Genomic DNA, 14,835 nt, shown 5'->3' on the forward strand with positions numbered 1-14,835 from the left:
GCAACAAAAAATGTCCTTGATTTACTCATGAAACAAAATATATCCACAAAAATGTGTATTCTAACTCAGGAATAAATTAGGACATCCTACACTCTAATAACTAGTGTTACTTCCTTTGGCTGAAACAACTGCATTGAGACACTTCTTGTAGCCATCTACCAGTCTCTGACATCAGTCTGAGGAAAGTTTGGCCCACTCCTCAATGTAGAATTCTTTCAGCTGTGAGATGTACAGTCCATTTCAAATCACCCCACAACATCTCAATGGGATTAAGATCAGGGCTTTGACTTGGCCACTCCAGGACTCTCCATTTCTTAGTTTTCAGCCAGTCCTTGGTGGATTTACTGGTATGTTTTGGGTCATTGTCATGTTGCAGGGTCCAGTTCCGCTTTAGCTTTATTTTTCTTACAGATGGTCTCGCATGTTCCTCAAGCACCCTCTGATACACGGTAGAATTCATAGTGGATTCTATGATGGTGAGCTGGCCAGGTCCTGCTGCAACAAAGCATCCCCAAACCATGATACTTCCACCTCCATGCGTCACAGCTGGTATGAGTTTCTTTTCCTGGAATGCTGTATTTGGTGTATGCCAAACATGTCCTCTTTTCTGGTGTCCAAATAATTCAATTTTAAACTTATCCGTCCATAGAATACTATTCCAGAAGTCTTGGTGTTGGTCTACATTCTCTCTGGCAAACCTCAGTCTGGCCTTGATGTTTCTTTTAGAGAGCAAAGGTTACCTCCTTGCACACCTCCATGCAAGTTAAATTTGTGCATTCTCTTTCTGATTGTAGAGGCATGCATTTTCACATCAACAGTAGCAAGAACCTGTTGTTGGTTCCGTGATGACATTTTAGGGTTTTTGGAGACTTCTTTTAGCATCTTGTGGTCTGTTCTGGGGGGGTCAACTTGCTTGGATGGCCAGACCTGGGCATGTTGGCAGTTGTTTGGAAAGTCCTCCACTTGTACATTATTTTCTGGACCATGGAATGGCTAATGCCAAATTCTGATGAGATCTTTTTAAATCCTTTACAGTCTTTTTTCTGAAGGCCTCATACAGCTCTTTTGATCTCACCATGGTGTCCACTCTCATCACAGCAGGCATGAGCACACCAAAATAAAGGTCTGAGGTTTAAGTAGGGCAAACCTCCTTCAAAATGCTGAGTAATAATGTTCTAATCGTGTGCACCTGATGTGATACAGCTGTGTTTGATTTAAGTGGGAGGATATGTGGGGGTGTCCTAATTTATTCCTCAGTTAGAATACACATTTTTGTGAATATCTTTTGTTTCATGAGTAAATCAAGGAAAATTTTTGTTGTTTACCTGCAATTACATCACTTTCTTTTCCAGAAATAAATAAAAAAAAGATTTGACATCGATATGTGAACATAAGAAAGAACTGACTGTTTCATGGGGTGTACTAATTGTTTCACATGACTGTACCTATCTACTAGAAAAAATATTAGCAAGGTAAGAACTTAATCTCTTTTTATAAATCCAAAGCACCACTTTCCACTGAACAGAACACACAGAATTTGCAAAACCTTGCCATAGCATAGCAAAAGAACTCAAGATTTAAAACCCAAGCTCCTCTTTTACTAGAGCAGTGTCCAGATTTTAAACCTGAAGTTTGCTGTAAGGTCAGAATTTAAAGATGGGCAAGAAATGGGATTCATGGAAGAGTATTAATTTGGAAATTGCTGCTATTCAACAGTAACATAAATACTTGTCTCACATTAGCAAAAACACCCATGAATGATCCAAACCTTTTGGGATAATGTTATATGGAGAAACATCCAAACCATTTTATTTGTTAAACTGATAACCCAACATGGCCATATTTCAGCTGCCTTCATTAGGGGTATTACAAACATGGGGCTGTATACATAAGGGATTTTCTGACTGGGGTGTTGGTTTAAGCATACAGCCGCATGTGTTTTTTCAACATCTTTATAAGAGACTTGGCAGAAGGGCTTCGAGGTAAAATAACATTATTCGCCGATGACACCAAACTGAGTAATGTAGTGGGCAAATGCACAACAGACGAAGATTCAGTGCCCGACAACATGATGCACGACCTACTCCTACTGGAGCGATGGTCTAGGACATGGCAACTCAACTTCAATGCCAAAAAATGCAAAGTTATGCACCTGGGCAGCCAGAATCCATGCAAGTCTTATACCCTTAATGGCGAAATCCTAGCAAAAACGGTAGCAGAACGAGACTTGGGGGTAATCGTCAGTGAGGACATGAAGTCTGCCAATCAAGTGGAGCAGGCTTCGTCCAAGGCAAGACAAATCATGGGCTGCATACGAAGGGGTTTCGTCAGTCGTAAGGCGGAAGTCATTATGCCATTGTATAGATCCATGGTGAGGCCCCACCTGGAATACTGTGTGCAATTCTGGAGGCCGCATTATAGCAAGGATGTGCTGAGACTGGAGTCGGTGCAAAGAATGGCCACCCGGATGGTCTCGGGACTCAAGGATCTACCATACGAAAAACGGCTTGACAAATTACAGCTATACTCGCTCGAGGAGCGCAGAGAGAGGGGAGACATGATCGAGACGTTCAAGTATCTTACGGGCCGCATCGAGGCGGAGGAAGATATCTTCTTTTTCAAGGGTCCCACGACAACAAGAGGGCATCCATTGAAAATCAGGGGCGAGAAACTACGAGGTGACACCAGGAAATTCTTTTTCACTGAAAGAGTGGTTGATCGCTGGAATAGTCTTCCACTACAGGTGATTGAGGCCAGCAGCGTGCCTGATTTTAAGGCCAAATGGGATCGGCACATGGGATCTATTCACAGGGCAAAGGTAGGGGAGGGACATTAAGGTGGGCAGACTAGATGGGCCGTGGGCCCTTATCTGCCGTCTATTTCTATGTTTCTATGTGTTAGTGATACATCTGATGGAAATACAGCAGAATCCTGATTAACTGGTACAGAAGGAACCGGCACTCTCACCCAACCGCTAAAAAAAAATCGCTGCCAAAAAAAATCTTCCTCCAGTCCCTGAAGCAGTAGCAGCAGCAACAATGGTGCTGTGCTTCAAACTCTCCCCCATCCCTCCCTACAGTCCTGAAACATGGCAGTGGTCCTGAGCCACTACCCTCTCCTGGCCCTCCAACCCCGAAGCAGCAGCAGTGGTCCCGAGTCGTGAACTCCACCTCCGTCTATCCCTCTCTCCCTCCCTTACCTGAAGTAGCAGCAGCCAGTCAGCAGAAGCAGCGCTGAAAGGCTGCTTATGGCCAGCCCCAGCAGGGCCTTTCCTTCCAAAGTGGCAGATGAAATACTCTGTCATGGCTTGCCACAGACAACCTGCTTACAGCGTTGCTGCTTCAGTATGTGAGGGGAACCAGGAGGCCAGACTAATGTGGAGAGAGGGAGGGCAAACTGGGGGGTGGAGGTGTACCAGCAATGTGTGTGGGGAGAGGATCCTGCAAGGTGCAGGGGAGGGGAGATGGATAGATGCTGGACTCATAAGTCTGGGGAGAAGGGGTTAGAGAGAAAGTGACCCAGACCAGAAAGAAGGGTGGGAAGGGAGGAACAGATGCTGGATCTATAAGTGGGGCTGGGGGAATGATATCGAGGAAGAGAATGAGGTGGGAAGAGACAAAACTATTTTTACAGTAACTCTCAAGCAACCAGAAAGTACAGTTATCCTGCATCCACTAATTCACATGGGTGCTGGATAACTGAGTGTTTACTGTAGTTGAAACATGGTAATGTTGGGATATATATTTGGCCAGTAAAATTGTTTGGACTTTGAATCAGCATTTGTGGACATTTTGGATCATCTGTCTGGTTTTCACCTCCTCTTTTACCTGGCATAAATCAAATACAGTAAAACCTTGGTTTGCGAGCATAATTCGTTTCAGAAGCATGCTTGTAATCCAAAGCACTTGTATATCAAAGTGAATTTCCCCATAGGAAATAATGGAAACTCAGACGATTCGTTCCACAGCCCAAAAACTTCAATACAAAATACTATACGTACTCGCTCATTTAGAACAGTCACTACATTCCCGCAGTGTCAGAGAGATAAGAACCATCGGCTCAGTTCTGATGATGTGACGCGTGTATACCTTATGTACTTGTATTGCAAGACATTGCTTGTATATCAAGTTAAAATTTGTCCTGGGCTGCTTTTTACTTTTGCTTGTCTTGCAAAACACTTGCAAACCAAGTTACTTGCAATCCAAGGTTTTACTATATAGTATTCCGCAGTATGTATGTCATACCAGAAGTCAAACTTGGTGTTACTGTTGTAATAGTATGGGGATGCTTTGTTGCTTCAGGATCTGGGAAAACTTGCCATTATTGAAGGAACCTTGAATTCTGCACTGAAGCCAGAGCATAACTGGACTATGCAACAAGATAATGATACAAAATAACAAAAGCAAGTCTACATCTGAATATCATTAAATGCTGCATGTTATATTTTATATCTGTGTGTCATATGGCACATAATTGAAAAAAATTAAAATTGGGTGATAGGTGCCAATCTTCTTAGGTGCAATTCTACAAATGATAGGTGCCTATTGCACGGTACCTAAACTCCAAATTAGGCATGTTTAGAGGTGGAGAAAAACTCAGCTGCTGCTAGGTACGATTCTCTAAAGGACGTAGACACCTATAATGTAGGCCTTTAAAATCCTGCCTTACATTACAGGTGCCTAAGTTTTAAGTTAGGTACGATTCTGTTACAGGTGCTTAAGTGTAATTGACAAGAGATAAGTGCCTATTTTTTTAGACACCATTTACAGAATTTCCCCCTTAGTGCACACTAATGTCTGTTAGTATACACTAGGCTTTAGTAAAAGGGTCCCTTTATTCCAAATCCCTTTATTCCTTAAATAAATAAAGACTGTTATGTGTTTACTCAGATTCCCTTTTAATATTACATTTTTAAAGATCAGAAACCATTTAGTGTGACCAAAAGAAAAAAATACTAGGGAGCAGATATAAACGAGTTAATATTCTTGATATTTTTTGGTACCGTTTCTTTCAGTACTTGAATAAAGTTCTATTTATACACTAAGGGCTCCTTTTACAAAGGTATGTTAGGGCCTTAACACGCGGAATAGCACGTTCTAAATTGCGCGCGCTAGACCTTAACGCCAGCATTGAGCTGGCGTTATTCTAGAAGCATACCGCGCGGTAATTTTGTGCGTGCACTAAAAACGCTAGTGCACCTTAGTAAAACGAGCCCTAAATGGGAGAAGTAGTGCCTAATATATTGTAGAGAGGATAGGAGACGGACAGAAAAAAAAATGACAGTGGGGCTGCTGCCTACTCACTGTTTGCTGCTCTCTGTGGAAACTGTTTTTCAAAGGAAAGAAGACAACATGAAGGAAACGTGAAGGTCAGATGTTGTTTTTAATTAGCACTGAAGTAGAGTATGTCATAAGAGTTCTAACTTTATCAAGTACTAAATCTAGTGCTAATTAATGGTGTGCATTTTCCCTAGGAGATAAGAGCATTTCTCTCGGGATAAAAGATGAGGTCATTTCAAGCCTTGTGTAGAACTACTATACTAAAATGTAGAAGAAAAATATTCTAAAATGAGCATGAGCTCAGAAATTTCTTGCCATGAAATCTGTTTTAGGAATTTAAAATATGGGAATCATTTTGATCTTTTTGTTTATTTAGAGGGCAATTTTCAAAACAACGTACTTATTATCGTCATTATTATTATTATTACTACTACAGTGCTATTAGATGTACACAGTGCTGTACACTAAACACATATGAGACGGTCCCTGCTCGATGGCTTATATAATTTATTGAAGACAGACAGGACAAATAAGGGATTAGGGATTTGAGTAAATTGCCTGAAAATTGTTTTGCCTTAATCTCTCTAACATTATGCATGCGGTTCTATAACATACATCCTTTTAGCTGGTTTGGGGGGAGGTATTCCGAGGGACAGGTTTTTAAATGTGACCAGAAAATAACCTGCACAGATATCCTATTCAAATATATACATGCTGTTTTCCATAAAAATTCTACCCTTGCAAGAAGCAGATGCAAAATAGAGAATGACACGGTGACAAAATTCATCACCGTTCCCGTCCCCGCGGATAACTGCGGGAAATAATCCCATGTCATTTTCTAGTGTCTATTTCAACCTCAGTCCTTCTACACCAGCATTCTTCAAAGCAAAGCTTGCGGGTCAGTGGTTGTGGCCATTCATACTCTGATTCTTCCCTCTCTCCTTAAACAATTACAGGAAGATGGTTTCCCGCGGTTATCCGCGGGGACAGGAACGGTGATGAATTCTGTCACCGTGTCATTCTCTAATGCAAAAGTCCACATTTTCGAAATCAACATTATGTGCATACTGTGCATACTTTCCAAAAGAGACTACAAGGAAAAAATAGCCAAGGAGGCAAAAAACTTCAAGCTGTTCTTTCGATATATTAAGGGGAAACGACCTGCGAAGGAAGCGGTGGGGCCGTTGGATGACCATGGAATAAAGGGAGTGCTAAAGGAGGACAAAGCCATCGCCAACAAACTGAACATATTTTTTGCGTCTGTATTTACCGAAGGAAAGGAAAGGAAACTATGAAGCAATGAGGGAAATGGTAAGGAAGAAACTTAGGAACACTTCCAAAAAATGGCAAACAGTAGAACATGCCTGGTCTTTTTTCAAAGACACAGTGAGCGAGGCACAAAATCTGCACATCCCCAGATTCAGAAAGGGGTGCAAAAAGGGTCAAACAAAAGACCCAGTATGGATGACTAAAATAGTGAAGGAAGCGATAGGCAATAAGAAAAATTCATTCAGGGAATGGAAAAAGGACAAAACTGAAGGGAACCAGAAGGAGCACAGGAAGTATCAAAAAGAATGTCACCGTGTGGTTCGAAAAGCCAAAAGAGAGTATGAAGAGAGGCTAGCCAGGGAGGCACGAAATTTCAAACCGTTCTTCAGATATGTTAAAGGGAAACAGCCAGCTAGGGAGGAGGTGGGACCGCTGGACGAAGGAGACAGGAAGGGAGCGGTGAAGGAGGAGAAAGAAGTCGCAGAAAGACTCAACATGTTCTTCTCGTCTGTATTTACAAACGAAGACACAACCAACATACCGGAACCTGAACAAATATTCAATGGAAATCAAGCAGAAAAATTAACATCCATGGAAGTGAGCCTTGATGATGTACACAGGCAGATAGAAAAACTTAAAACTGACAAATCCCCAGGTCCGGACGGAATCCATCCCAGGGTTCTGAAGGAATTAAAGGAGGAGATAGCGGAACTACTGCAGCAAATTTGCAACCTATCCTTGAAAACAGGCATGATCCCGGAGGATTGGAAGATAGCCAATGTCACGCCCATCTTTAAAAAGGGATCAAGAGGTGACCCGGGAAACTACAGACCAGTGAGTTTGACTTCGGTTCCGGGGAAACTGACGGAAGCACTGATTAAAGAACACATCGATGAACATCTGGAAAGAAACGAACTTTTGAAAACAACCAAACATGGTTTCTGCAGGGGGAGATCGTGCCTAACAAACTTATTGCACTTCTTCGAAGGAATTAACAAACAGATGGACAGAGGAGACCCCATAGACATCATATACCTTGATTTCCAAAAAGCCTCTGACAAGGTGCCTCACGAACGTCTACTCCGGAAACTGAAGAACCATGGGGTGGACGGAGACGTACATAGATGGATCAGAAACTGGTTGGCGGGTAGGAAACAGAGGGTAGGGGTGAAGGGCCACTACTCGGACTGGATGGGGGTCACGAGTGGTGTTCCGCAGGGCTCAGTGCTCGGGCCGCTGCTATTTAATATATTCATAAATGATCTAGAAACAGGCACGAAGTGTGAGATAATAAAATTTGCGGACGATACAAAACTATTTAGTGGAGCTGGGACTAAAGAGGAATGCGAAGAATTGCAAAGGGACTTGAACAAATTGGGGGAATGGGCGGCGAGATGGCAGATGAAGTTCAACGTTGAGAAATGTAAAGTATTGCATGTTGGAAACAGAAACCCGAGGTACAACTATACGATGGGAGGGATATTATTGAATGAGAGCAACCAAGAAAGGGACTTGGGGGTAATGGTGGACATGACAATGAAGCCGACGGCACAGTGCGCAACAGCCGCTAAGAAAGCAAATAGAATGCTAGGCATAATCAAGAAGGGTATTACAACAAGGACAAAAGAAGTTATCCTGCCATTGTATCGGGCGATGGTGCGCCCGCATCTGGAATACTGCGTCCAATATTGGTCTCCGTACCTTAGGAAGGATATGGCGTTACTCGAGAGGGTTCAGAGAAGAGCGACACGCTTGATAAAAGGGATGGAAAACCTCTCATACGCTGAGAGATTGGAGAAACTGGGTCTCTTTTCCCTGGAGAAGAGGAGACTTAGAGGGGATATGATAGAGACTTATAAGATCATGAAGGGCATAGAGAGAGTAGAGAAGGACAGATTCTTCAAACTTTCGAAAAATAAAAGAACAAGAGGACACTTGGAAAAGTTGAAAGGGGACAGATTTAAAACGAATGCTAGGAAGTTCTTCTTTACCCAACGAGTGGTGGACACCTGGAATGCGCTTCCAGAGGGAGTAATAGGGCAGAGTACAGTACAGGGGTTTAAGAAAGGATTGGACAATTTCCTGCTGGAAAAGGGGATAGAGGGGTATAAATAGAGGATTACTGCACAGGTCCTGGACCTGTTGGGCCGCCGCGTGAGCGGACTGCTGGGCATGATGGACCTCAGGTCTGACCCAGCAGAGGCATTGCTTATGTTCTTATGTTCTTATGTACACAACATACCAGAAGCTGACAGACTATATGCAGGAAACGAAGATGGGAAACTGACAGGGTTGATGGTCAGTATAGAAGAGGTATGCAGGCAGATTGATAGGGTTAAAAACGATAAATCTCCGGGACCGGATGGCATCCATCTGAGGGTAATCAAAGAACTGAAAGAAGCTAAAGCTGAACTGTTTCAACTAATAGCCAATCTGTCGATCAAATCAGGAAGGATTCTGGAAGACTGGAATGTGGCGAATGTTACGCCGATCTTCAAGAAAGGTTCAAGGGGAGATCCGGGAAACTACAGACCGGTAAGTCTAACCTCACTACCGGGAAAAACGGTAGAGGTGCTGATAAAGGACCGCATCATTGATCACCTTGACGGACACAATCTGATGATGGACCAGCCAGCATGGCTTCAGCAAAGGAAGATCTTGCTTGATGAACTTGCTGCACTTCTTCGAGGGAGTAAACAGGCAGATAGACAATGGTGACCCAGTTGACATTGTATATCTGGATTTTCAAAAGATGTTTGACAAGGTTCCGCATGAACGACTACTTTGAAAAATTGCGAGCCATGGAATCGAGGGTGAAATACGTGGATTAAAAACTGTCTGACGGGTAGGAAACGGACAATTCTCGTACTGGAAAAGCGTCACGAGTGGAGTTCCGTAGGGTTCGGTGCTTGGACCCGTGAAAAGAAAAGATATCATGCCAATCATAAACAAAAAACAACTGCTAAAGGATTCCATATGGTGGTCCTACCACTGAAAACAGTTGTTTTGGGTTTCTTCCATATGGATGACACAATATGATGGACATCCTAAAGGAAAAAAACACTTGATTTCAACATTTGAAATTCTTGTGGGCTTAAGTACAGTACCCTCACAGCAGTGCTGAAATGGCAGTACCTAAAAGTCCTGCTTCATGAGGCAAGAGAGCGCCACAAATGGAGCTCATTTACAATAAAACATGCAAACTAATTTCAGCATTCATTACGATGATCTAGTACACTCTTTTGTCCTTTATCCCTGTCCATTGATTTCTCCACCAGACAAGTGTGGTTCAGTATTCTTCCCAAACTTATCTGGAATCTTAAAATAGAAGCTTACCAGAGCCCTATTTTTCCTACTAAAAGTTTGGTCAGAATAGCCCTGTGTAAATGTTTGCAACATGTGAATTCATTATTACATTATGCTGGGTCCCTTGAGCAGCTACTTTATGTCTTTGCCTTACCTGAGTGTCCCTTTTACCCCTCGGTCACCTAGCGGTCCAATTGATTCTTTTACCAGCTTTGTGCTTTTAATATATCTAAAAAAAATTTTTTACTACGTGTCTTTACCTCCAACACAATCTTCTCTTTAAGATCCACGCTTTGCATTTGACTTGCTATTGCTTATGTTGCTGCCAATTATTTTCAGTTGGATCCTTCTTCCAATTCCTGAAGGATTTCTTTTAGCTCTAATAGCTTCCTTCATCTCACTTGTTAATCATGCTGGTTGTTGTTTGGCCTTCCTTTCTCCTTTTTGAAATACTGAAATATATCTGGTTTGGGCTATCAGATGGTATTTTTGATTAACATTCATGCCTGATGTAAATTTTTGACCTTTGCTTCTACTACTACTACTATTAATTATTTCTATAGTACTACCAGATATATGCAGCGATGTACAGAGTCATGAAGGAGACAGTCTCTGTTCGAAGGAGCTTTTACAATCTAAACAAACAAGACAGATAAACAGGATGTCAAGGATACAATTAGGGGAAATGGTTAATCTGTTGGCTAAGGCAGTGGGGAGTAGGGTTTTGGATTGAAGGCTACATCAAAAAGATAGGTTTTCAGTCTGCTTTTAAACAAGGCAAGGTGTGCAAAACTGATCCCAAAGGAGCTCACCAATAATCGAAAACAAAGGAGAGTCGAAGTTTGCCAAGACTTTTTGGAGAGGCTAGATGGTAGGCTTCAAAGGGTGATGGTAAACGGTACCCCCTCCAAAACGTCAGCAGTGATGAGTGGAGTACCTCAGGGCTCCGTCTTAGGGCCGATTCTATTCAATTTATTCATAGGAGATTTGACCCAAGGACTTAGAGGAAAAGTATCACTGTTTGCCGACGATGCCAAACTATGCAACATAGTTGGCAAAAGCAGTGTGCCTGACTTTATGACGCAGGACCTAAGACAGCTTGAACAGTGGTCATCAACTTGGCAGCTGGGCTTCAATGCTAAAAAATGTAAGGTAATGCACCTAGGCAAAAAAAAAAAAAAAAATCCACATAGAACTTACACACTAAATGGTGAAACCTTGTCCAGGACCACGGTGGAACGTGATTTAGGAGTGATCATTAGCGACGATATGAAGGCTGCCAATCAAGTAGAGAAGGCATCGTCCAAGGCAAGACAAATGATGGGCTGTATCCGTAGGGGTTTTGTCAGCAGAAAACCTGAAGTCATAATGCCGCTGTACAGATCCATGGTGAGACCTCATCTCGAGTATTGTGTTCAATTCTGGAGACCACACTACCGAAAAGATGTGTTGAGAATTGAGTCGGTTCAGCGAATGGCTACCAGGATGGTTTTGGGGCTCAGGGAACTCACGTATGAAGAAAGGTTAAAAAAACTGCGGATGTACTCACTGGAGGAGCGAAGAGAGAGAGGGGACATGATTGAGACCTTTAAGTATATTACTGGGCGTATAGAGGTGAAAGATGATATCTTCAGTCTTATAGGGCCCTCAGTAACCAGAGGTCAGTCGCTGAAAATCAGGGGAGGGAAATTTAAAGGTGATGCGAGGAAGTACTTCTTCACTGAAAGGGTGGTAGATCATTGGAACGAGCTGCCTCAGAGGGTGATTGAGGCCAGCAGCGTGTTAGATTTCAAGAGAAAATGGGATATTCATGTGGGATCTCTGGGAGAGTAGGAGTCAGGGGGTGGGTCATTGGTATGGGCAGACTCGATGGGCTGTAGCCCTTTTCTGCCGTCAATTTCTATGTTTCTATGTTTTGGGCCTTATTATCACTGGTGATGAAACATGGGTATATCAATATGACTGAAAAAAAAGCATCAAAGTGCACGATGGAAGTCAGCCAATTCTCCACACCCAAAAAAGTTCTGTCAGTCCAAATCAAGAGTCAAAATGATGTTGCTAACCTTTTTCGATATCAGAGGGATTATGAATTTGTACCAACTGGACAAACAGTTAACCAAGTTTATTATTTGGAAGAGCTGAAAAGGTTGTGTAATGTAATGGTCAGAGTGGCTTTTGGGCCTGAATTCTCCTCTCTATGGCTTACTAGTCCACTCATCAGGCTACTTAAGACACCTGTGTGATGCTCTTTTAGAATTTGTCATACCAGATGCTGCTGTTCTCGAGACGGATATTTACTGTTTCATTCAGAATTTTGGGGGGTGGGAGAGGGTTAGTGACCACTAGGGTGTGTGGGGTGTCATTACTTAATCTTTCCAGTGGTCATTTGGTCAGTTTGGGTATCTTTGTGACACTTAGATAATTGTAAAACAGTTCTAGCTCCAGATGTCCAAGTTTCATTCTGGGAAAGGTTTGAATATCATCACAAAATGTCCAAGTGTAAGCCCACCCAAAGCCCACCAATAGCATGCCTCCAACACACCCTCATGGAGTTTTTGATGCACAGTGGTTGGGATGCCTCGCAAGATATCCAGAAAGAAGGTTTTGAAAACTGGCACTTGGACTTCTCGGCGATAAGGATGTCCAAGTGCCAGTCTATTTTGTTTTTTGGATGTCTGCATTTTTTGAAAATGAGGCCCCATGTCTAGCATATGACTTAAGGAAAATAGAACTATGAAAGAAATGAGGAAGAAGCATCCCTCCGGCAAAGTGGACCTAGCTGAACCACCCAAATTCAGCTGTGCCAAATACCATGATAAATGGCTCTTAAATGTGGCCTTAAATTTATTGCAGGACAAGAAATTGTTAAAAACTTATTTCATTGTGCAGGCATTCTGTTAAGGGAGCCTGCACATGCTCCAAAGATGTTCAGGTAGAAGAGAGAGCTGCTGGCTGCTATTATTATTCTCATGCAGTTTGTTAATTATTTGTATATGTACTATTTTAATGTGATCGTGGGTGTTTTTGACTGTAAACTGCCTAGGTGTTAGGTGGGTAATAAGTACTTCAAATAAATAAAATAAGTTTAATTATCTTCTTAACCTAGGTCGTAAATAATGAGGTCTTAAATATCAAAAGCAGGATTGCTTAGTGTCCTCAAGACAATGGGAGAAAGATGAAGGTATAACTAACTGATTCATGTACCAGGACTGAACCACATGTAACAAAGAAACCAGGATAAGCATGGTAGACACATATAATGGAACACCAGATCGGAAAGCCTTGTGGATAAGCAAAATGATTTTGTATTGTATATGATAGGATACTGGTAACTAATGTAAAGATAAAAGTGCTGATGTAATATTTATATACACTTTTGCTGTTACACTACTATAGCATGTTTCTATGAACAGGACTAAACATGAATGCAGAACTGTAGCGTGCTAATCTGCAGGTGGAAGGCAAGTTGCTTCAGTGACAAAAAGCACAGCATATGATTCAGAGCACCATTGAAAACCACCAAATTCACAATAATAGAACATATATGTTGGAGAATACTGTTGAAAGTGCACACTTGGAATTATCAGCCTAATGCTCAAATGACTTATCCAGGTAGAATCACCTGCTGTCTAGAGTGGCCTAGTAATTAGGACACCTGCCTCAGCACCCAGAGGTTGTGGGTTCAATCTCTGCGCTGCTCCTTGTGACCTTGGGTAAGTCACTTAACCCTCTGTTGCTTCAGGTACTGTAGTTAGATTTGGGCCTACCAGGACAGATAGGGAGAAATACTTAAGAGTACCTGAATGTAAACCACTTTGAATAGAAGCTATAATAAGAAATACAAATAAATAGATTAGTACTGCTGACTGGGACCATTCATGGTTTTCAACTTCATTATCCATATACTGCTGCTGAAAATTACTATAGACTGGCTTGGTGCTATCCATATAGCATTGGGACAGTCTGGGACAGAGCCAGGCTTTAGCTGGAGGCAGGTGATACTCAACGCTGATATCTGGATAACTTGGAATAAACACTGTACCTTTTTTATGAGAAGTGTGGGCTTCAGAAATCACTACTACTACTTCTATTTTTTCTATAGCACTGAAAAGCATACTTTCAACATGCAGCAGATGATCCCTGCTCCAAAGAGCTTACAATCTAATTTGGACAGACAGGGCATATAGGGAGGTTGGGGAGTTTCTTGCAGAGAATGATAGGCTAGACATAGGAAATTTTATGGTGAGTGGGAGGAGTTCAAAGTAGCATCAAGAAATGGGCTTTTAGCTTGGATTTGAATACTGTTAGAGACTGCTCCTGATGTAAAGACTCAGACAGTTTATTCCATGCATATGTCGCAGCAAGATAGAAGGGACGAAGTCTGGAGTAGGCACTGGAGGAGAAGGGTACGGATAGGAGGGACTTGCCCGATGAACAGAGTTCATGAGTGGGAGCATAGAGGGAGAGAAGCGTGGAGAGATATTGAGAGGCTGCAGAATGAGTGCACTTGTAGGTCAGTCATACTATCAAAGTAGTGCATGACTTCACTGACTGAGCAGGTAAGCCATTATAGTACTTTCCTGATTTCATAACGTGTACAGTATCCTTTACTTTGCATTAATGTCTTTGCAACATTGCATTGGGGAAGTCATATTGGTATTTTTAGGTGACACACTTGTGTTCCTCTAAGAATAGAACACTGGGCTACAGTGTGTGGAAAGTCACCTTCGCTGGGATGATGTCATTGTTCAGAGACTGGGGTGGAATGCATTTACTTTGCCGGCTTCCTGGTACACTTGTGTTGCTTTCATCTTACCTTCATGTTTTCCTACTTTTTAAGATTGTTTGTTGCCCCTCTGTGATAATGCTATCAAAAACTCTGCCACTTCATATGATAAATGATGTTTTATGTAGGATGCTGTTAAGCTGGTTTGCACATAGAATAGGAGGTAATGTAATGGGAATAAATGGACCTTGGTTA

The 14,835-nt window shown here is 42.1% G+C and overlaps 1 protein-coding gene across 2 annotated transcripts in view; it reads left to right on the forward strand.

Annotated features, from left to right (window-relative positions):
* RCAN2 (regulator of calcineurin 2) overlaps positions 1-14,835 on the forward strand; it is a 224,102-nt gene that overhangs the window by 71,044 nt on the left and 138,223 nt on the right. Inside the window, exon 1 of one of the 2 annotated variants that reach the window (XM_033937348.1) lies at positions 14,201-14,413. The exons of the other annotated variant lie outside the window; for it this stretch is intronic. Coding sequence (XP_033793239.1) covers positions 14,393-14,413 — 21 coding nt within the window. The 5' untranslated portion in view covers positions 14,201-14,392. Of the gene's footprint in view, positions 1-14,200; positions 14,414-14,835 lie in introns of those variants that run through there. 2 annotated transcript variants of the gene reach the window in all.

The sequence above is a fragment of the Geotrypetes seraphini genome, chromosome 3 (genome assembly GCF_902459505.1).
Source record: "Geotrypetes seraphini chromosome 3, aGeoSer1.1, whole genome shotgun sequence".
Classification (NCBI taxonomy): Eukaryota; Metazoa; Chordata; class Amphibia; order Gymnophiona; family Dermophiidae; genus Geotrypetes; species Geotrypetes seraphini.